This window comes from Amyelois transitella, chromosome 10 (genome assembly GCF_032362555.1).
Source record: "Amyelois transitella isolate CPQ chromosome 10, ilAmyTran1.1, whole genome shotgun sequence".
Taxonomy (NCBI): domain Eukaryota; kingdom Metazoa; phylum Arthropoda; class Insecta; order Lepidoptera; family Pyralidae; genus Amyelois; species Amyelois transitella.
In genome coordinates, this window is record NC_083513.1 from 1,766,926 (window position 1) to 1,790,605 (window position 23,680).

Sequence of the window (23,680 nt, forward strand, 5' to 3'; positions counted from 1 at the left end):
AGAAAACCAGTAGTTACTGAGTTCAAACTTTAACATTTAATTTAATTTTACTTTAACTATAATTTAAATTTATCTAATTTAACTTTCAAACACGTTCAAACAAACAAACTCTTCAGCTTTATAATATTAGTATAGATAGACTCTTTTCAATTTCAAAGCAATCCAGCTAAACATGGTCTTTGAGTCTTGTAACTATTGGTTCTGTCTATCTCGTGAGGGGCAAACACCTGATATTTATTGGCATTTTTTATTGTAGTGAACAATCAAATTCGTTTACATATTCGGGGTTGTAATTATTGTATGCCTTATTTGGCAGTGTGCGAGTGCATTGATACTGAATTAAATGCGTGTAAATATCACTTGTACATACATATATATGACATATATTTAATGAACAATTGTAGTAGTCGGCTGACTTGAATTGTAGACCTTTCATAAATCTAATCTAACAAAAGATGTCGACGCGCCACCTTCACTCCAAAGTGTCGCCTGCAAAGAAAATTCTCATATACCGTTTTTTTTTCTTTTGGAAATGCTGCATAGATCTAAATTTTATAGATTCTAATACTATAATATTAAAATCTATAAAATTTAGACTCAATTTTTTTTGCTATTATATTATTTACGGCGGGGTAAATATAATTAACGTTGACGTTAATAAGCGATATACCGTGTATTCAATTTGAAAATAAATATAATGCTTTTGTCTTGTCTTTGTGTTAATCTAATGATTCGATTTTGAAAATAAATCCAAAGCGCATGTTTAGAAGAAGCGGCGGAACAAACTACACTGCAGCATTTTCACCGGACGTCAATTTACAAATATAGATCACTTAAACCTAAATCGTGGACGAATGCACATTGTTTACATTAAAAAAACAATGTTCCGAGTTTATTTTATATTGTGATAATGATTATCTATTAAATTTTGCAAAATATTAATACGTTTAATAAATAAATAAGTTACTTAGGTACAAATTTTATATACAAAACAATAATAAAATCTCTGTAAGAAACATCAAAAATCCCTTCTCAACATTTCCAAAAGGCGTTAAATTATAATTTGGCAATGACGCTTTCCATATAGGTCAAACACAGAATTCACAATGACTCTATTTATATCGAGTACTTCTAAAATAACATGTGCGTATTTTTGTGCGTACGGAAATATCGTTCGTGTATTAGTTGCCCCGACTCCCGTTAACATTGTACGGGATGGCCTACTTGAGGCCGTACAACCTATCGTTAAAAATAACAGTACTCGATAACAGGTTTCATAACGAACTAGAGGCCGCCCGCGACTTCGTCCGCGTGGAAACATATCATAACTTAACAATCAATCCCGCGGGAACTTCGGGATAAAAAGTTGTCTATATGTTATTCCGGGTCTTCAGCTACCAAATTTCAACGTAATCGGTTCAGTAGTTTTTGCGTGAAGGAGAACAAAGAGGGATGCAATATTTTTCTTCATAAAATGTTACTGCAGTGTATGTGCACTGAGAAATAAGTGCTGGAATCATTAATAAAATTGTAGCAGTAGTTTATGCTCATAACAGGCATAAGCAAAATTCTCATCATTTTTGAGCAGTCTAGCAGAACTACAGCGCGCACTCACGATAAAGAAGGTAGTAACGAGGCGACATCTTCAGACGCTCTAATGAGTGGCTTTGTTGATCTGAATGTGACGTCATTAGTGCACAAAACACTGCAGTTCTAAGCAGTACACAGTTTTAATGATAATTATATTTATGTCACATAAGCTTCTGCTAGAGGTTGCGCTCGCGTGGGAATTTTGAATTAATCTTTCTGAAATCATGTTTACTCATCATGATCCTTTTTGGGTGAGTACATGTTTACCAAAAAAAATAGAACATCATCGTATCGTATGTATAGTAGAAGTACCTTTAAAAGAAAGTGGCACACTTTTTATAATTCTAATCTAGTTAAATAGTTCTTATCCTATCTTGATCTATATTATGTATGTGTATGTAATTTCGTGTTTATAAGAAACATGGTAATATTTTTTCTGAATGATGATATCATAAAAATAATATAACAAATTGCTATGTAGGTACTCCATAATATTCAGTCTGAATTACTTTCCGAATTCATAATTGAATACTCATAAATAACTAAAATTCCATCAGAATACTAACAACGTTCTTTTTTTTTACATTTCCCTTTCTCGAGACACCTAGGTACAATTATTTACGCAGATGGTGCCCAGATAAATAAACTTGCTCATTTATTTTAAATAATTGCCATACCGGAAAATATTTTTTTAAATTTCCATGAACTTCAAATGTCCTTACGGGAAAATATACATAAAATCGTAATCGTAACGCCGCGCCACGTGCTGCGAACGGAAATAGACGAGTACTGCCATATCCGGTAAAAATTGCTATCTATCATCCAAATGTTTATCCTTTTGGAATAAAACACGACACCCAAACTATCCGGGGCACCGAAATGGGTCATCAAATATATAAAAATCGCACGGTGCCGTCTTTGAAAATGATTATTTTTCAGCACCGAGTGGCGCGGCCTTCGGCGGGGAGGGGGGCGCGGAGGGCGCGGCGGGAGGTCGGGATTGACGTCACGCACGCCCGCCAATCGCGCTCCTGTTCCACGTTTGAATTTGACTTAGCCACGGGTGGCGCTGCCTGTATCCCCATTGGGCTTTGGCTGTATACGTTGATGCCTTCGCATTTTTTTTATTAGTTTAGACTGCAGTGTATTTCATGAAGATAGAGAAAATTTTTTATTTCATGTATCTTTTCATCATCAGCAAATGCAAAATGCACCGACCATAAAATCTTAGATGCTCCTTTAATCATCTTCTTTTGATGTAAGCGGTAATTAAATACCTCTTTGCAGAGAATCCCGGGATGTATACATTTTCTTATTACATTTACAGCATTGAGTTAAATCTTGATAACGAAATAGCCTTCTTTGGTCACAGGTCATTAAGTTACACTAGACCCCACAGAGCACATAACGGCCTTATCAAACTCTTCCTTGCTCTGTTATAGATCCCCTCTACAGCTTCACGGCATAAAATCCGGGTACAAAGCATTAGAAAGCAATTATATCTAGCTTTATAGTTAGTTTACGATCATCAGACATCAAACGGGATTCGAACCGGAACCTCCCAGTTAATAGGTGACACCTGTTCTACAAGGTATCTAAACAATGCTAAATACAGATATACCTACGGACGATATACTTGTTGTAGTATTAGGTTTTTCTTTGTAAATCAGTACCTTTTACTCTGATCTTGTTCAATTTTACTTATTTTTTCATCTCTTTTCTCTGTTCGGACGGACTTTTTAAGACGCAGTGTAGGCAACCTTTATGTACGCCATAGCAACGGTTGCCATGGTTTGTTAAGTTAGAAAATAATGCCAATGATTGTATTTAGTGCCGTGTGGCTCCCGGCACCAATACAAAAAAGAATAGGACCACTCCATCTCTTTCCCATGGATGTCGTAAAAGGCGACTAAGGGATAGGCTTACAAACTTGGGATTCTTTTTTAGGCGATGGGCTAGCAACCTGTCACTAGTTAAATCTCAATTCTATCGTTAAGCCAAATAGCTGAACGTGGCCATTCAGTCTTTTCAAGACTGTTGGCTCTGTCTACCCCGCAAGGGATATAGACGTGACCATATGTATGTATGTATGTATTGTATTTATTGTCACATATTTTTAATTTGTCTAACAATAACTTTTAAACTGATTATTTCTCTTATATAACTGTTACTTTCAGATTTTTTTTTTGTGTTTCAGTTACATCATGTTAACATTAAATGTTGTAACTTCTAACTGATGAAATTTTAGGCAAAATATTTGATATTAAAGACAAAATTACATTAGGATAATATGTGACCCCAAAAACTTTATTTTACGAAAATTATTTAATACTTGGGGTCTGGGTTCCTATGGGGTTTCCTATTTGAAAATGGCTATTTTGCCAAAGCAATAAAAATACCCTTTTTCTGATTATTCTCACGATACATCCCTAACTATACTGGTAGGATGCAAACAACACATTTCCTCAACATAGCTCAGAAAATTACCATACAAGTTTAAAAATAAACATTTGTTTATAAATAAAGCTCATTGTCAGATTATATCCTGAATGTGTTTACGACATGACTGTGATATATTATATCACGTCAGAAATAACCAGCAGATGACTGTGTGCCACGTGCGTGCTGTTAACCATTATTTATTATGATGGTGCAATGTAAGAAAATAAAAAAAAAGGAAAATCAGCTGTTCATCGAGATTATATTGGCGGCAAAAACAAACACCCTTTATATTCCTTTTGGAATACAATATTTTAAATTTAGAAACACATCTTTGACTGATGATTTTCTGTTATTTTTTGTCAAATAATGTAGACATGTAGGTTCTTTGTCAAAGCATTTTACTTTTCGTTCCGTTTTCTTTTTCGCAAGACATAAAGTAAATTTCTAAACATAGTTTTAAAGCACAGCTATAAAAGAAAATAAAACAATAATCTAAACGAAAACACATATTGTATGATTTTAGATTTCCTATAAATATTGGATATTATAACTGCTTATGATTTTGTGCTACAGATGATATTAACAGCTAGATATTAAGAAGGCGATGTGCGTCACACTGATCGTAACCAGGTCATCGTCTCCAGCGAGAAGTGTGTCAGCTGTGACGTCACGGGAACGAGTTAAATCTTACAGTAACCGCGGTCTAATTCATGGCAGAAATTCTTAATGAGTATCTCTGCCTGGCTTTATATATGTATGTTTAGGTACATAAAAAGTCACTGTTAATGTTGGTCAACGCAATTTTACTAATAACGCACTGTTACTATAAAAAGAATTACTTACTGAAAATTCTAACAGAGCGAAACCGCGAGAAAAAGCTAGATTATGAGGGCTTACTAGATTGATACGTCAAAACTTGTATCCTCGATTACTAAACGATTGTCCAGTTTCTATCAAAGCAATATAACAGTCTAATAAAAAAAAAAGTTTAATTACAACAAACGGTTTCGGTTCGGATTCCCGCCAATAAAATCTCACTACTTTTCCAAAACCTCACTGAAATTTTTCTATGCATCTTTTATTTTCTTATCTAATTGCAATAAAAAAAAAACAATGCCACAGATAATACATGATCAAGTAACCGGGTCACCGCCCCAGCGTGAACTGTGTCACTCGTGACGTCACGGGAATGCGCTGCGCCGACCACCGCGGTCCGCTTCAATGGGAATTGTAATTTAATTAGACGCTCTATAACATCACACCACAGAGGTAGAAGGCTATCTATAAAAAGATGTAGGTTTTTTTCTGTTCTATCCTACTTTAATAAATAAGGTTCTGTATTTATCTTTGCCACTTTGTTTATTTGTTGTATGAGTGGTTGATTTTTCTCGATAGTACATAATTCCAGATCCGGTTTCTACGGGAATCGCACGTATCTTTAGAAAAGATAAACGGTTATAATATGTATGAATCGGATGAAGATCTTCTGAGATTATCTTTAATCTTTCCAACAATTAAACACAGAGGGAAATATTAGTGGATTTACGTATTTTACACTTCTGATGTATTTTTTATTCTGGAATTCAATTTTTTTTTTCACAGATTAAATTGACTTATTTCGGTCGTGTAGTGACGGGAAGCGCCGTATAAGTGCGTGCACGCATGTTTACAGTAGTCGATTGGTGTAGCACTAAATATAGCGGACTATTCTTGGACGATTCATTGTTAATTAACCATTGGCGGCCGAAGAGGTTATGGTCGTGGGAACTCTATGTCAATGTCTATGCGCCATCGATCCACACATACCTTCTTAAATAAAAATCAAGCCTCTTTCCTGAAGGGGTTGTAGTGTAGTGACTACATCCTTCCACTCGCTAGGATCTCTGCATCTTTTCTTTCGCTTTATCCTGTTGCAATGCAATGCATGCTCTTCGGTTTGGGGTATCATTCTTCTTATACTCGTATATATTACAATTGAATTGATTGTGAAAATTGAATTTAGGAGATGGCCGAAGGAACAAGGTTTTGATAGACTTTGTAGGACTTTTCTTATTTTGATACGTACCTACGATATATACTTAAGGTAGAAGGCTTTAAAATAAACTATTATGTACTAACACGTTAATTTGTTGCCTTAAATGAAGGTATATTTACTCGACTGCAACAGAAGTAGTGTTATTCAACCATTTCTTTAAAATATCCGTATCCCAAATACTCCCAACTGCTCGAAAATTATTCCACAATTGAGCTAAAAAAAATTCCATATTTCCACAACGTAGTGTACGTCAAACAGCTTTAAGTACTTACCAATAAGACGCCTCTAAATGATCACGTCACTATGAGTATACCTGCTCTCCGACTATCCACTACATCCGGTATCACACCGGCCCCGCCCGCCTCTTTTTAATCTGCCAACCATCAGCTTCTGAGGCTATTACCCTTAGACTATTTCAGTCTTAACCTTAGTTTACTTTGGCCAGGCCCGCTACTTGCGATTCCGTTTATCGAAACGTAATTTATCAAAGGGAATTTGCACATAAGTATTTATATGAAGTAAAAAAAATTACGTAAATATATAGATATTTACGTAATTTTTTTTATATAGATATTTACGTAATTTTTTTTATAACGTAATATATTAATGGGACTTCGCACATACAGGTAATATGGCACATACCTAAAGTACCTATATCTACAATTTTCAGTAGATGAACCGTGGATGAACCGCACTACTAGACAGATTTTTTTTTGTCACTGGGATTATATTTTTATAAGTTAAATTAGTTTGTTAGTTTTTAGAACATGCTCTAAGAACACGTTGATGAATTAAAACATTTTCAAAACAACTTACTTTTATTATACTTTACTTATATTAAAATTTACAAAACGTTCCTAACTAAATATACTTTGTTCTATTTTTGATATTACACATTAATTTCGAATTTCTAAGGGGCGTACTTCGATATATTTAAAATTCAGACCATAGACAAATTCGATTTTTTTCATGGCTACTTGTGAATGTTATGAGGTGGTGCCACGCGGGCTGTTGCATCCATTAAATACCCGAGGCTATTTAAATATACCGCACCATGACGTATTGAACGCACTACACCATTAATACGTCTCCTTGATCCCCATCCGCCGGTGCCCTTCCGCGATAAAAACCTCGTCTTTATTGACACGAGAGCAAAAATAGAGCACTTTGTATGTTGGGACGACGTGAGAGAGCACACGTAGCTCTTTGAGCACCTTTGATTGGGTTTGTTTTGGGTATTGTTAAATTTCCTAACACACTAACTACTTTCATCACACCCAAAGCTTGACTGGAAGAGATTGCATTAGCGATAAGTCCGCCTTTGTACCATATCTATCTGTTTTATGTTGTTTTGTATGTTTTACTCTTATGGTGCAATAAAGAGTTTTATCTATCTATCTCTTTTACGGAGGACACTTACTTATCACTTACCACGATCGCTGTATACTTCTGACTGGAAGAAATCCCTTCGTGGGATAAGTCCGTCATTGCAAGTGATTTATTACACTTTTAACTATGTAAGGTCTATTTCTTGTAAGTGTGTAAATTTCTGTGCAATAAACTACAATAGCAATAAAATATTAACTACACACAAACAAACTTCTTTTGCTTGTCATAATTTATCAATTTATTCGTGTAAGCTCGTCGGTTTAGGTAGAAGTAGTCAGTAAAGAGGTAGGTAACTCTTAATCCTTTATAACATGTTTTTTCGATTAAAATAATATTAAATTTTTCGCCACCGTCATGTTTTACCGCAATTATACATACGCCAGTTTCCTACAGGGGTAGGCAATGACTCAATTTCCAATTGCTACCATCTTGTTATACCTAAACATTTAATTGAATTTACTTTTTGCTCGAATAATACCACTAAACACTTAAATATTTCAGCTGAAGGAGGCTTCGGTTATAGCGGTTCAGCTATACAAACTTCACACATATAATGGCCATTGCAATTAAAACATTTCAATTTAACTTTCAGACATAGGACATGGTTCATAATCGGTCATTAAAGGTATAATTGCACGCGAGGATATTGTAATAAGCCTTACATTTATGCAAATGGAATAGTTTCACGTTTCATACGTAGGTATATAATTAAAGCACTCATTATGTTAATTTTTGATAATGATGCTTTTCAGATAAGCGGGGCCCGTCTTAATTACTACTCATGATTTCATTTAAATACTAAAATTAAACAAAACCTACTTTAAGTACCAAAGAAATGTATATACCTAAGATAAGTAGAGGCCTCTTTTAACTAGGAAAAGTGAAAACATCAAATTCCAACGCGTAGTTTAGGGGTTACCGTGACCAAAACGTAGATACGAGGATGTTTTTATATTGGCGAATGTGATTTTTTTATACTAAAGACAGATTAGTGAAATTAAATGTCGATACCCTAATAGGTACCTACATTATCTTTCGCCTCGTCAACTATTTGCTTCACAATTTCAGTATAAAAAAGGGTCGTGATGAACTTCGCAATAGATAATGTTCTTTAGATGACGACCGGTATCAAAATGTTGCATCATAAAAAAATCAATAATAATTATAAACCACAGAAATTTTCTTTTTTATTAAAAATTAACAATTTATCTGATCATATGTTTGGAAGGTCTGTAAATTATCTTAATCTAACATTATAATGCGTATTCATTGGTTACTCGTCCCGTCCCGTACCCCGCGCGAAGCATGCGCGCGGCTATCGATCCACCAAGATGTAGAGGAGAGAGGCGCCGAACGCTCACTACGTTCCAAGTTCAAAATCTGAGCGTAATTGCGAACTCTATGCCCTTGCCAGGCTGATGGCCTGTAAGCCGCGTATTGAATTAAAAATATAAGTTGTCTATGGTTTTGCATTTAGTCATTTACCTAGGCTTACGCAGTTAGAGATAATAAACAGTTCCATTTGTGTGGAAAAATACAAATTTTTTGACTCTTCAACTATTTTCGTCAAAATCATAAAATACACTACAAAAATACACTAAAAAGTAGTTCAATTCGTGTTGTTGAGATGGGACTTGTATGCATAACCCAAAAAAAGTCAAAGACACTACTACTAATGCTTTTTTCAAAGCCCAAGAACGATGGCATAATAAAAATTAATACCTACCTACAATTTTGATCCTTTAATTCGCAAACGGGCTACGTAATCACATTAGCCTGCGTTGGTAAGCACTGAGCGACGACCCATCATTATGGAATTACCACAGAGCAAGCACGCGAGCACTTAAGCGGCACGCTATCCGCTGGGGAGCCCTAGGCAGGGGGCGACATAGTCTGTGATCCACCACGTCAAATTTTTATGTTTTAATATAATAAACAGAATAGCTTTTGCAAGGGGGTTCGCTCCTGTGGGAATCTATTAAGCCAAGTAATGAATGACATGAATAGAATTGAGATTAAAATAGTGACGAGTTGCTAGCCTGTCGCCTAAAAGAATAATCCCAAGTTTATAAGCCTATCCCTTAGTCGCCTTTTACGACATGTTAGGTTTTAAGACCAACTTAAAATTAGGAATGGAGCTTATAGTTATAACTTTCCCACCTTATATGTAGTTTTATTTATTTATATGTAGGTAGCCATATGAAATTCGAAATGTTGACCATATCCAAGCTGGGTTAGATACTATTCAAATAAGCGGAGGTCAGACGAGAGTAGTTACGTGTAAAACCTGACTTACTCTCAGTATTGTGGTCATGGAAAACCCCCGGTATCTCCAGAAGGTTGACGATGCAACCGGGACTATTTCCAAAAAGTTAATGAAAAAAAATCTTAACGTTTACAAATTCTTAACCCAAAAGGTTAATGAAAAAAAGTCTTAACGTTCGGATCTCTACAAATTTAGCTAAACCGATCCATACATTAAATGCGTGCATAGGCGTATGTTGATCATAAGTACTAAACAGACACAGAATATTTTCCTCCCTGCATTAAATAATAAATGTTTCTGAGAAGTGTAAAACGAAAGCAACAAACATAATAACGTAAACATTGGTCGGTTTAGACTGCGTATGTCGAATTGACTCGAGGCATAAATTGGTATAATAATTTAAGGATAAATCAGTAGGATAAAACTTATTTCTTTATTTGATAACTGTGCTTTTTTTACTTTATTATCCAATTATTACCCAAAAGAATTAGCACTAATCTAACTAATAAAAATATCAACGGGCTCTCTATAATGATAAAAATCACATTACTATTAGGTATACTTATTTTAGTTGACTGTGATCCTAAATAAAAGTTCGCCTTATAATTTGCGAAATCCTGACTTAAAAATGGAATTGAGATTCAAATAGTCACAGATCGCTAGCCCATCACCTAAAAGAAGAATCCTAAGTTATTAGGCTTTCCTTTTTTCACACATCATTAGCCACATCCATGGGAAAGAGATGGAGTGGTCCTATTCTCAAGCGCCGAGAACCGCACTGCACTATTTAGGTACTAATCACTCTGTACTATCACAATGGTCTATAACAATACCCTTTTTTTTCAGTGTGCAACTTCATAGTGCACGAGCGATGCGTGGGGCAGGTGGTAACGCCGTGCTGCGGGGTGGCGCCGAGCCTTATCAAGGTAATCAATCAATCAATCATCTATACTAATATTATAATAAAGCTGAAGAGTTTGTTTGTTTGAACGCGCTAATCTCAGGAACTACTGGTTCGAATTGTAAAATTATTTTTGCGTCGAATAGACCATTTATCGTGGAAGGCTTTAGGCTATATAACATCACGCTGCAACTATAAGGAGCAAAGAAATAATGGAATATGTGAAAAAAACGGGGAAATTTAATATTATTATACGGGCATAATAGCTACCTATACCACGCGGACGAAGTCGCGGGCACAGCTAGTTAACTTATATGTGTGCTACAATCCTTTGGGAGTTCTTGGAATCCACCACGATCCTCTTCCAATTCGATTTGCTTCGTAACTTTCCTGTGCACAGATGTCAAAAAATTTATGTTAATTCGCGTGAATGAAACATAATTATACTCGTATGTTAAACATATTAGAAGTATGCAGAGATCGTGGCAAGTGGAAAGATGTAGTCTCTGCCTACCAATCCGGGATAAAGGCCCCCCTGGGAAAAAGGCGTGATTTTATGTATGTACGTATGTATATATATCCTTTAACACAAGTGTCGAACTCGCTTAGTTTAGCTCAGTCAGAATAATTTGTAAAAAAAAATTGTTTCTGCACTAAGTCGGCCGATACCCAGTCTTCTGTGATTGTAGCTGTACTGAATATTAACGGCACAAGCTGTAGCCGGTAGCGTTATTTACAACGCCGTATGGCGTGACCCGGTACAATTTTCCAGCAACAGTTGTCTTCGGTGCTGAGCCAAAGTAGGCTTTATGCGGTGCACGCGGTCACCCACTTAACAATTTTCAGGGTTGTTTAAGAATTATAAGATTAGCTTTTTTGTACGACAGCTGCTCAATTCTATCATAAAGCCATACAGCACGTGGCCTTTTAGTCTTTTCAAGACTGTTGGCCCTGTCTACCCCTCAAGGGATATAGACGTCACTTAATGTATGTATGTGTGCTAGCTACGTAGCTCTAGCTAGCTCTTATCTCGCATTATGGTGAAAATCTATCAAGGAAAAAGCTCATTAACATTCAATTGCTCTTTCAAGCGATTAGCAAATAACCTGACACATTTTTATCTGAATTTGCCACAAACGGAAACAAAAACAGCATAATTTATGTAATAAAAAGTATAGTTTATTATTTTTACCAAATTTTGTTTACTTTAACGGATGGATGGACTAGTAGCCTACTGTCACTTTTTGAATAAGGAATAGACACTTGATTATATGTATGTTAATACATTTTTAATTTATTTGGTTCGCAAATTGATTGATACAATGATATTTTGTCAAACATAATTATATATATATATATGTTTTTAAATTTGAACAACCTTCAATGAGAGAACACAGCATTCGTATGAATATAATAGTTTACAGCAAAGTTAACAAATAAAAAATATTACTTATAAATTAAATAGGTTAGAAAACTTATTAGTAGTAGTTATAACTAGATTTAAGTGATGTGACGTCAATAAGTGATACCTTGTTTTCAATCTATACATATAATAAATCTGAAGAAGGGTCAATTCTGTACTATGAAAATATTGAAAAATTAAATAGCAGGGGGTGTTACTGGATCGATACCAACCCCAAACATGTGATAAAAAAAAATTGTGTCTGTATGTTCAGGTATCACGTGAAATCTAACGGTTCGATTTCGATGAAACTTGGTATAATTATACCTTATTATCCTGGGCATAAAATGGGATACTTTTTATCCAGGAAAAATACGTAGAAAAAAATTAATCTTAATTGTTCAGTTTAAGCGATCTTCTCTTACTAAAACATCGAAACATGCCGTATTTGGGTCCAATAAATATTTATAAGATATTATTGCCAGAGTTACTTAAAATGGAGAAATAAACCATCCACGCGAAGACCGACATCCGCGCGGACGGAGTCGGGGGGGGAAGCTAGTTTTGAAAATAAATCTATTCTATTCTATTGTTGATTACTTATTGTTAATTTATTATTATTTTTTTGTGTTTCGTCACAGAATCCAGTGGCCCACTGTTGGTCGGAGCCCGCGCACCACAAACGCAAGTTCTGCACGGTGTGTCGGAAAAGGCTCGATGAGTTACCCGCCTTACACTGCATGAGTAAGTACCTTTACAATTATTATTTTAAAGTTTTATATGAACTTATAAATACGCCCGGGTGAAACGGAATTCCGGGAATTACCGTTCCCGCGGGAATTTCGGAAATTCTTCTCTGAATGCCCTCTTAGACCACAAAAACAACCTCGTACTTCGTACATTGCACATTTTATATATATTTAAAAATATTTACTAGATAGCGACCGGAGATTAGTATTCACGTTCATTGTTTTATAAGAATAATTATTGGCAGCCTACCGATAGTTAAGACCACGAAACAAAATCTAGTTCAGCTTTTCAAAATATTGAGCGAGAATGAATTATTAAAAAAAAAAACGACAAAGAAACAAACGGTATCGATATATGTATGTCATAAATGCGTATTACCAAAACACACTTAACTACAGCTCTCCTAAAAACACAACCTTCCTATTCTGCCGCAGTCGGATAAAACTGTATTTCACATATTGAAAATGCATTTTATATAATATATATTATTCTAATGTTACTTTTTGTTGTAGCGATCTTAAGGTAAACCAAGGAATGTAACTATATTTTAATACAGTATAGCCAAATTAGCCAATATATTATTAAAGTACCTACATGTGTAAAGCTATAAATATAAGTAGAAAGCTAAGATTTTTTTACCCCTTTTGTGAAAATATGCCAGACGCGTGTCGTAGACGCTACGTGCTACGAGTGCTACGAGCTACGACGGAGAATTTGTAGACTCGGCTACGTCGTAGAATGCCGACGTGCTACGAGTAGAATGCGTTTAGCAATGCAATAATGGCCATAACAATTATTTAGGGAACAACACTTTTTTTTGCATTTTTTATTGTGATTTTTTTTCTGTTTCTATTCACTTTGGAAGCTTTGTATAGTTTTTGGAGAGACAACAATTTCTCTCACGGATTATACCAACAAGTACCTACTAAAACAATATACATGTAAAAGTATCTGAAGGTTGATTCCATGATCCAGGCCAGTGCCTGTAAAGATTGCCAGTGGTCAGTACAAAAGCTAGACGTATAATAATAAAACCACGCACTTTCCTTTTCTGCTAGTCTTAGAAACAGTCAGTGACCCTACTCCTCATCTGTTGCAGTATGCGAATACTATGTCCACGGAGAATGCGTGGACTTCGCGGCGGCGGACTGCAGAGAGAACGCGACGTATTGCGCCGGCAGCGAGCCGCGGCACGTGCACCACTGGCGCGAGGGGAACCTGCCCGCCAACTCCAAGTGCGCGGCGTGCCGGCGCGCGTGCTGGTCGGCCGAGTGCCTCACCGGCTACCGCTGCGAGTGGTGCGGCAGCACGGTGAGACTACCTCTATACCCTCACCACCTTGAGACAACCTGCCCGCCAACTCCAAGTGCGCGGCGTGCCGGCGCGCCTGCTGGTCGGCCGAGTGCCTCACCGGCTACCGCTGCGAGTGGTGCGGCAGCACGGTGAGACTACCTCTATACCCTCACCACCTTGAGACAACCTGCCCGCCAACTCCAAGTGCGCGGCGTGCCGGCGCGCGTGCTGGTCGGCCGAGTGCCTCACCGGCTACCGCTGCGAGTGGTGCGGCAGCACGGTGAGACTACCTCTATACCCTCACCACCTTGAGACAACCTGCCCGCCAACTCCAAGTATGCAGCTGCAGCCATAGCTGGTGAAACAGCATGATACGACCTGCATTCATAATTGTGAGTGACTGGTGAAAAGCTGGTCGAGAAATCAGCGTGTGTTTCGATTTCCTATAAAAATTAACTGAGAACTACTTCATATCTTGATGGGCATGATCAGGTATGAGTAACAGTTCCCGAGTTAACTGCACTAAACACAAATCAACATAAGTATTGCTTGCAGTGTCACGCCGGTTGCCGCGCTCTTATCCCGGAAGAATGCAACTTCGGCATGCTACAACCGATCTTCCTGCCTCCATCGGCGGTGTCGATCCCGCGCACGGAGGTGCCCATGGAGGCCATCATCGGGGTGCACGTCAGGCCTCCGCCCTCGCAACGGGACTTCGGCTGCCGTAAGTGTCCCACAGCGTAGGCCGAAGTCGCGCCGTATCGCTTTGGCCGCACATGTGTCCCGCCATTCAGGCGCTTCTATTTAGCCGCTTGTAGGGCTCGCACTCCTCGACTGCTCAGAACCGTCCAGCGGAGCATACGAAGCGACGTTCACCAACTTTATGCTCATCATCTCTTTTACAAATTTGTTAAGTCTGATACTCAATTCTATAGATTACTACCGTAGGTTGATAGAACTTCGCTCGCTTGTACTTAGACACAGTAATTAGGCGTTATCTCACCTCCTTCAGTGTTTCAATCAGTATCGGGCGTCGCGGCGTATCCTTCAGCGTGGAAATTCTGGAGCGGTCGCCATCGCTTTCGAGACTCATTTAACATGGGAATAGAGAGAGTTTGTTATTGTCGAATCGCGCGGCACATGTGGGTGTGTTGGTAAAAGCGTGGCGGTGGAGTGTGAGCGGTGAGCGGTGTCTCGGCAGCGCGGGAGCCTCGCGGCGGCGGCTGGCCCGGGGCGCGGCTGGTGACGCTGGCGCGCAGGCTGCTGCCGGCCGCCTGCAGCCCGCACGGCGGCGCCTCCCCGCCCTACTCCAGAGGTACCACCACCACTGCACCACCTCACACGTACCATCGCTGTTCTCTGTCATTGCATGACTCCTAATTTGAATTCAGTGGAATGTTTACCTTAAAAAATTAAGTTCAAAGTGGAGTTCTACTGAATTCATTCTGTGCTTAGCTTTTGTATCTGTGCTTTATATGAACACGACATTGCACAGGCTATTTTATTAAATCCGCAGCTAATAAAGTTAACGTTTCCGACATTATCTACTCCAGACTTACATGCACGGCGACTATTGCTTGTGTATGCTCTATGTTACATATTAGGTTATTTATTCTATTTCCATTAACAAGACTTTCCAATACTAAGCACACATCCTCACTGCCGACAATTTCTGGAACTTTCTAACTGCAAAGTCAAATAGTTCAACAATCTATTCAACACCGTTTGATTTTTTACCCCTAGTTTTATGAAACTATAAAAGTCATGAACGCTAAGTCTAGTATTTAAAGTCACTTGCAATGAATTTTATGAAAAAAAAATGCGTTTTTTATTATAAAAACTTAAAGAGTGCAAAAACCAATTGGCAATCCCAAAACTTATAGTTTCATGAAACGAAAATTTTATAAAGTTCTCTCCGCGATACACCGCCGTCTAGCCTCAAGAATACTCATGATGTAGTATTCCAACGGCACTAAGGTAACATACATACGGACATATAATATATATCGCGTGCTACAAGCCATAAAGCCAGTACCTGCTTTTGCGTTTCGGACAAAACAATATGACATGGTTTTGACCGAGACCTACGTCCTCTATGTTTAAATGTGGAAGTCATGCGATGGATATATATTGTTTAAAAAAAAAGTAAGTGAATCTGAAAATTATACTGGCCATTTAGAAAAAAAAGAAAAAAGCGTAACAGTATTTTTTCACGATGCAATCTGGTTGCAGCAATTAATCGCAATGCTGAATTTCTTTAATTCCACGTACGCAATCGAGTTGCTGGTTGTAAGGAAACAAATTTCAAAATGAGTTGCGGCTACAAGTTCGAACGGTATTTAAAGTATACATTTTACTCTTTAAATATTTTAAATCCAATGGCCATCGCATTTCTTTCAATGTTGTGTCCCTAAGTATAATCATTTCACAATGTCGATGAAATATCAAACAAGTATTTTATTGACAGGTGAAATTGTTAAGTAACATTTTATTAGAGCAATTATTAAGTGATTAAGAATATAAATAGAAACTAATATTAAACTAGAAATTAAAACAATGTCTAATTTTATACCTCATTCATCAAACACTTCATAAAATTAACCATTAAAATAAAGTTGACACTAACCTTGTGAACCAACTGCTTCAAAAATAAATATGTTTGTTAATATAATTGTTTCATTTTTCAATAAAGTTTACTACTTATAAAAAAAATATATAAAAGAACAAGCAATTAATTGTAGCGAAATATAGATAACATATTTACCTACAGTTACTTTTGTTCTTCAGCAATCCACATTGGTTCATGGCTGAACTATGTAATTCTTAAAGCTTTAGGAATTGGAAGTGAAAATTTTATTGATCACATCAGATTTTCAGAAAAAAAGGTATATCAATAATCTCACACAATTCACTTTACCCGTTCAGTTGACCGGCAAAAAAGTGTTTCTTTTTGTAAACAGAAATTGATCTAAAAAAAAACAAAAAAAAGCCACTTTTGACTGTGTACTTCCACTGGGAGTCGGGGATAGGGGGGCGTATTTGAGCGACCGGGATGTTGCAGCTCGAAGCGTCAGCGAAGAGTTCAGCTCGGGCTGCGAGGGCCGCTCGGGCTCCGGGGGCGGCTCCACCGGCGCGCCCGCGGACCAGGACCACCGGCCTGACCACAAGCAGCACAGGGACCGCACGCCCGACGACCGGGACGAAGGTACCAAGGCTTCTTCTAGAATCTTCTTTTATAAGGGTGATTGCTCTGTCCTAAAGTATTGTAGGATGTTTCAGTTCGAGTTAATTTGCCTACCTCGGGAAAATGTCTATCATAAAAATGTCTTCACTGCATCATATGCATGCAAAGTATTATGTGTCAGCCTGATACCAAAACCGCCTTCGAATTAACGATGCAGTGTTTTTGAACTCAAGTCACATTCAAAGACAATAGGAGTACACAATTTTAACCAAAACTAATCTCTCCACAAAACAGAAGTCGTGAAAGTATACGACGGCGAGGCGGCGTGGTCGCGTCGCCTGTACCGGCCGGTGGTAGTTGGGCGGAACTGGAACGAGAAGGAGCTGGTGTCGGCTGCCCTGCGAGCCTTCCACGTGGCCCGGGAACCGGAACAGTTCGAGCTCACCGACGCTTTGGCTGGCGACGAACCGCCATTAAAAGATCCGACGCCTCTTGCCAGGGTCACCCGCTTGCCCAACAAGAGACCTGCACTGTTCCTGCGCTTCAAGTTAGTATGAGTTCTACTTAGGTAAATTGAATCACGAAGAAAATGGACGACTTGTTTTTGATTTAGTGATCCGTGACAGCCTGCATTATATGTTTAATCTCTTTACTCCTGCGAATCTTTTAAGAGATTTTTTCTTGAAAATGTCATCACAAAATGGCGTCCCGACTACTTACATCACTTCGGCTCAAATATCATGAAAATTTTGACCTGACCATATAGATTGTGGTTGCTTAGCCACACCACGCTTCATTGATATCAATGCAGAGCTACCATAATATGACAATATTGAAAAAAAAAATTATTTAAAATTATGAAACTTTGATCAAGGCATAAAAGAAATGTCTCTTTTAGGGAGCCAGAAACCGGTAGCGGCGAAGTCCGGGTGTACCCTGGCCGAGTGGCGGGCGCAGGGGAAACCTTCGTGACGGTTTCCTGCTGCGGTGACGACGCCGTCTCCAACCTCATGTCTGCGGCGTTAGAACGCTTCGGCCTCGATCCCACGCGGGCGATCCACGACTACCGGTGTTCAGAGATCTTATTAGATCGTGGTGGTAAGTTGATATGAAGTAATGACTTTATATTACTTGTACATAGTTTTTCGACGGCCTCTGTCGCGCAGCGGTATTGCGCGTGTCTGTGATATAGGTGGACCCTGGTTTGAATCCTGGCCCAGGCTCGGGCATGATGAGAAACGAAATGTCTCTGAGTTGAGTTAGTATCTCGTAACACAATTTAAGTCTCAAACTTACTTCGAGGCTAACTCGATCTGTGCAATCTGTCTGTATATATATCTAACACAATAGCGTTAATTATTATGCAATGACTAGTATAGAATTGGCTCGATAGGGTAATTTACAAAAGACTATTTCAATTTGATGAAAATGGAAAAAGCAAGTCGGAAAGCGGAGCCAGGCACCGAAGCATAGTGGTAGATGATGCAACTGGGAATACAAAATGATGAGATAACATTCAGATAAAGCCAATCCATAATTGTATTTGAAATCTATTCTCTACACCCTTCTATTCAAACGAAGACAAGCCTTAATTCGTAAATCTATTAACGATCTAAAACCACTCCAAAAAGAACCACGACACTAACATAGCCGTCCCTGTCTGCTAGCAGTATCCGAGCGCGTGTTAGAAGAAGACGAACGTCCGTGGCGCATCGTCGTGCGGCTGGCCCGGGAGTCTGTACGGCGCATGGAGTTGGCCAGGTTCTACCTGCAGCCGAGGCGGGACCCTCACGGGCCCACGTTAGCCCTGTTCGTGGCGTCCCTGCCGCCGGGGCTCTCGGAGAGGAACTATGAGAATATATTGGTCGAGTTCCTTGGTGCCGGTAAGTTTAGCAGATAACCACTTCCCAAAATCCATGACCCACCAATTTAGAGCTAATAACAAGTCAAAAATATTGTACCCTCTGTAATATTTGCTAAATGTTCATTGATGTTTTAGGGATTTTTTTGTCACGGTTTATTTGGGGAAAAATTCAAGGTCTGCCTTTGACCGATTTCGGGAACAGGCGGTCGAAACCTCATTTCATTACAAGATAACCTATTCCCTACTGACCTTTGTTATCTGCTAGCAGGAGACGTAACTAACTTAGACCATGATGAGTGCTCATAAAATTTGAAAGCTGCAAATCAGTGAAGTGTCGTGTGTCAATAAAGTAGTAGAAGTACATTTGGGCATTATTTTATTGTTCCAGAGAATAAATTCACCTCAATCGGCCCAATCTACTACGAGTACGGGTCGATGGTGATCACTTATGAGGACGCCAGTAAGGCGGTCCGCGCGCTTTATGCGCTTAGAGAGGCCAAATATGAAGATAAGCATTTATTAGGTAAGTTTGTGCGGACACATTTAATTTTTCCTTCGTATATACAGTATGTTCTCCAAAATAAATAAATTGTCCTATTAAAATACAGATGTGACAGCCTAAATTGAAATTAATATCTTATCTTATCTAACAATTGTCACTTTAAAGATGTAGTCTCTACCTGCCCCTTAACGAATAAGGCGTGAGCGTATGTATGTTTGTATGTAAGAATTTGTCCTTAAATTAATGACAAGTCCTACTAAACTTTAACATCTTTAACCGACTCACATGTTTGACCAACCGCCACTTGTTTTTAAGTCTTTTTTTACATTAATTACACGTGCTACCAATCTTTGTACAAGTTTTACCAACCTCAACATAATTTTAAAACCCCTTAACACGTCTGACCAATCTAATCGTCTGCGTAGTGATGTTACTACCTAGTATCGAGCCCTCGATGGTGCCGGCCGGCGTGAAGCCCCTCCTGGTCTTCGTCAACGTCAAGTCTGGCGGCTGTCAGGGGCTCGAGCTCATCTCCTCCTTCCGAAAACTCCTTAACCCCTACCAGGTGTTCGACCTCGAGAATGGAGGGCCTTTGCCTGGGTAAGTTGATGAATTATTTACTAAAAACTACTTGGTGTATTATTTGACGTTTTGACAGAACTGCTTGCATAGTTTTTTTTTAACAGTTAAGAAGTGTTAACGGAGAGAGAGATTTTCCAATAATCATATGTTGACGAGGAAAAGACGGGAACGTAAGAACATTACAATTGGACGGAAAGCTTGTACTAAAAAAAAATGTTTTATCACTGACATGTCCTTGTAAGACCATGCAAAGAAGGACATAAGTCCTATTTTACTCCACTAAATCCAAATAACATATCAAAAACCACTATTATCAACGTGGGGTTCTTATATGGCTTTCTCCCTGGCGAGGACACCGATTTCCAGTTATAATTACAATCTGGAACTAAATCTAAAAACAAAAGAACTTACCTCGTCGAATATAGTGTAGAGAGACTTATTTATGTGAACTAACTTCGGGATGATGAATAAATCACTCTTATTTAATAACTGCACCGATTTATTTGTTCTCTAACAATATTTTAAGCTATATGCTAAATCTTAAGCTTACACGGTAGAGGACTGTTGTGGTCCGATCGCCATGTCCACGCCGAAGACCATTAAGAAGTTGGACACTAAAAACTGACTAAGCAAATCGACATGGGCACGGAACACCACAATACGGCCTTGATTCGGCAGCTCTGATTAGAATAGAATAGAAAAGATTTATTTTCAAAATTGGATACAAAGTATCACTTATTGACGTCACATAACTTAAATCTAATTATAACTACTACCGCTCACAAAGCGCATGTGTAGAAGAAGCGGCGGAACAAACTACACTGCAGCATTTTCATCGGACGTCAATTTACAAATATAGATCTCTTAAACCTAAATCGTGGACGAATGCACATTGTCTACATTAAAAACATGAATGAATGTAGAACTAATTTTAATTTGATTAAATGGTGAACTTAACCCAGCTTACATTATAGTTCTAGCACCAGGTGAAGATTAAGGTTATATTCTATATCTGACACCCCATTGCAGGCTATACGTGTTCCGACACATTCCTAACTACAAGATCCTGGTGTGCGGCGGCGACGGCACCATCGGCTGGGTGCTGCAGTGCCTCGACAACGTGGGCCAGGACTCGCAGTGCTCCAACCCACCTTGTGCCATCGTACCTTTAGGGACCGGTCAGTGAACTCTTGCTAACCGACATCAAAGAAAAAAAGGCGGTTCTCAGTTAGACCTGTATGAATGTACGTTTGACCGCGATTATCTCGCGATTTACTGAACCGATTTTGTTGCAGTTTTCAGGAAAAATGTTTGTTGCGCTTAGGAGAAGGTTTTAGGAATTTAACCGATTCTAAAAAATGAGGATATCGATTAAAGGGGTGCTCTTTTACAAAACTTATCTATTGAACTCACGAAGCACTTTTCAGATAAATCAGAAAACATGAATGTCTCTGATCTTATTATTTCCTCCAAACGATATACCTGCCTTTATTCGTATGAAAGATCTTTTGATTGCGGACTGTGATTCTGCGGTAGAAGTCGCTACTTTTTGGGCTACATATATTAGCTTGAAGCTATTTACAACATGATATAAGTAGATCTCTCGGACCAAGTGGAGGGAGAAAAGTCGAAAGGCGGACCCCTGGGCCCTGAAACACTTCTGTGGAGGATGCCATCGGAAAGAGAGAAAAGAAGTAGTTCTCACATCAGCAAATATCGGCTATTTCAATTTGTTGAGACATTCGATAAGCTATGCTCGTGGTATGCTTGTGTAGATGGACCGTTGTATAACCTAACTAGATTGAAATTGCATAAAAGCTCAAATATTCACTCATTCACAAAATCTCAGTTAAATTAAAAAGAGACAATTCTCACTAAAGTTAACGAACTCATTTCTCACTCAATCGACACATCTAACTATAAAATTCTAAACAAAAATTAATTCGTTCAGAATTTCGGATCTTTTAATAAATGAAAAAGAGAAAATTCTCACTAAAGTTACTTCATAGAACTCATTTCTCACTCAAACGACACATCTGGATAACTTTAACACTCAAATATTAATACGTTCAGAATTTCGGATCTTTAAATTACACTTTGTTACCTATAAGTTTCTTAATTGAATGGTCCATCCTATGCCCAGGCAACGACTTGGCCCGCGTCCTCCGCTGGGGCTCCGGCTACACGGGCTGCGAGGACCCGCTGTCGCTGCTGCGCGACGTCATCGACGCGGAAGAGATCCGCCTGGACCGCTGGACGGTCGTCTTCCATCCCGAGGACAAGCAGGACGAGCCCAAGGAGCTCTCCAAGCAGTTGCCCGGTTAGTTATTTAGTTCAGAACAGATCGCCGAAGTACTGAGTCTTTTCGCCAAAGGACACCTACTAGATGAAAATAGCTGAACTTCTTCTTCTTCCTGGCGTTAGTTCCAGTTACATACATACATACATAAAATCACGCCTCTTTTCCGGAGGGTTAGCAGAGACTTCCTCTTTCCACTTGCCACGATCTCTGCATACTTCCTTCGCTTCGTCCACATTCATAACTCTCTTCATGCAAGCTCGGCGATTTCGGGTACTTTTGACTTTTTCCGGTTACATTCTCACCTTTCTGGAGAGGAGCCCGCAGTGCGCTTTTTGAAAATGATCCTGGATTGGGTAATCCTGGTTATCACACAAAGCGACTCCCAACTGACAGACTGACATCTGACGTATTGGATCACAATAACACATTTGATTGCCTGAACGTGCAAGTTTTCTCATGATGTTTTTCCTTACCATAAGCTTAGTCGGTTAGCACTCAGACTAATGTACCTATATAACTCAGAAGAGTCATTGATATTTTCGTATATTAGGTTATTGTTCACATGAGGTAGGATTTGAACCTGAACCCCAAACGCATACTCGGGCATTGGCCGGGCACCTTAACTATTCGACCACCTACGCTCCGTGATAATGGTGATGAAAAGCAGAACGTGAACATAAAAGCTAACTACTCTATCTAATGGCTGATATATATAATAGCCTGTAACCTAAACCTGCACCTCCAACAGCCTTGAATTTAGCCGATCAATCTTTCTCATGACCACCACATATCCCGCGTCCACAGGATCGCAAAGCGAGGACAACTCCCAGATCCTGGTGATGAACAACTATTTCGGGATCGGCATCGATGCGGACCTCTGTCTAGACTTCCATAACGCGAGGGAGGAGAACCCTAATAAGTTTAATAGCAGGTAATTTGTGAGAGTCAATATGGCGGGTGAACCCGCGATCTTAAATTGTAAAAAAAAACTAGCTTTAACATTATTGTGTACCTAGATTTAAAAATCAGTAGGTTCCTATTTCAGAACGAATTCAAGTTATTTGTGTCCCAGTTTTAGTTAAAAATGAGAGAGCGACCGAAACTGCTGTCCTATGTAAACTATAGAAGCAATAATATATTGGGAATTCTGAATCTTTAAGGCTTAAAAAATCTCAGCC

The 23,680-nt window shown here is 38.6% G+C and overlaps 1 protein-coding gene across 3 annotated transcripts in view; it reads left to right on the forward strand.

The window, feature by feature from the left end:
* LOC106136755 (diacylglycerol kinase theta) overlaps window positions 1-23,680 on the forward strand; it is a 38,988-nt gene that overhangs the window by 11,078 nt on the left and 4,230 nt on the right. The window contains exons 2-15 of one of the 3 annotated variants that reach the window (XM_060946076.1): window positions 10,569-10,648; window positions 12,667-12,769; window positions 13,875-14,086; window positions 14,624-14,792; window positions 15,270-15,383; window positions 17,130-17,273; window positions 17,547-17,799; window positions 18,151-18,350; window positions 18,920-19,135; window positions 19,505-19,639; window positions 20,044-20,218; window positions 21,230-21,378; window positions 22,344-22,520; window positions 23,307-23,433. In XM_060946076.1, the coding sequence (XP_060802059.1) occupies window positions 10,569-10,648; window positions 12,667-12,769; window positions 13,875-14,086; window positions 14,624-14,792; window positions 15,270-15,383; window positions 17,130-17,273; window positions 17,547-17,799; window positions 18,151-18,350; window positions 18,920-19,135; window positions 19,505-19,639; window positions 20,044-20,218; window positions 21,230-21,378; window positions 22,344-22,520; window positions 23,307-23,433 (2,254 nt within the window). Of the gene's footprint in view, window positions 1-10,568; window positions 10,649-12,666; window positions 12,770-13,874; window positions 14,087-14,258; window positions 14,349-14,623; window positions 14,793-15,269; window positions 15,384-17,129; window positions 17,274-17,546; window positions 17,800-18,150; window positions 18,351-18,919; window positions 19,136-19,504; window positions 19,640-20,043; window positions 20,219-21,229; window positions 21,379-22,343; window positions 22,521-23,306; window positions 23,434-23,680 lie in introns of those variants that run through there. The other 2 variants (XM_060946077.1, XM_060946074.1) reach the window with 2 other exon arrangements.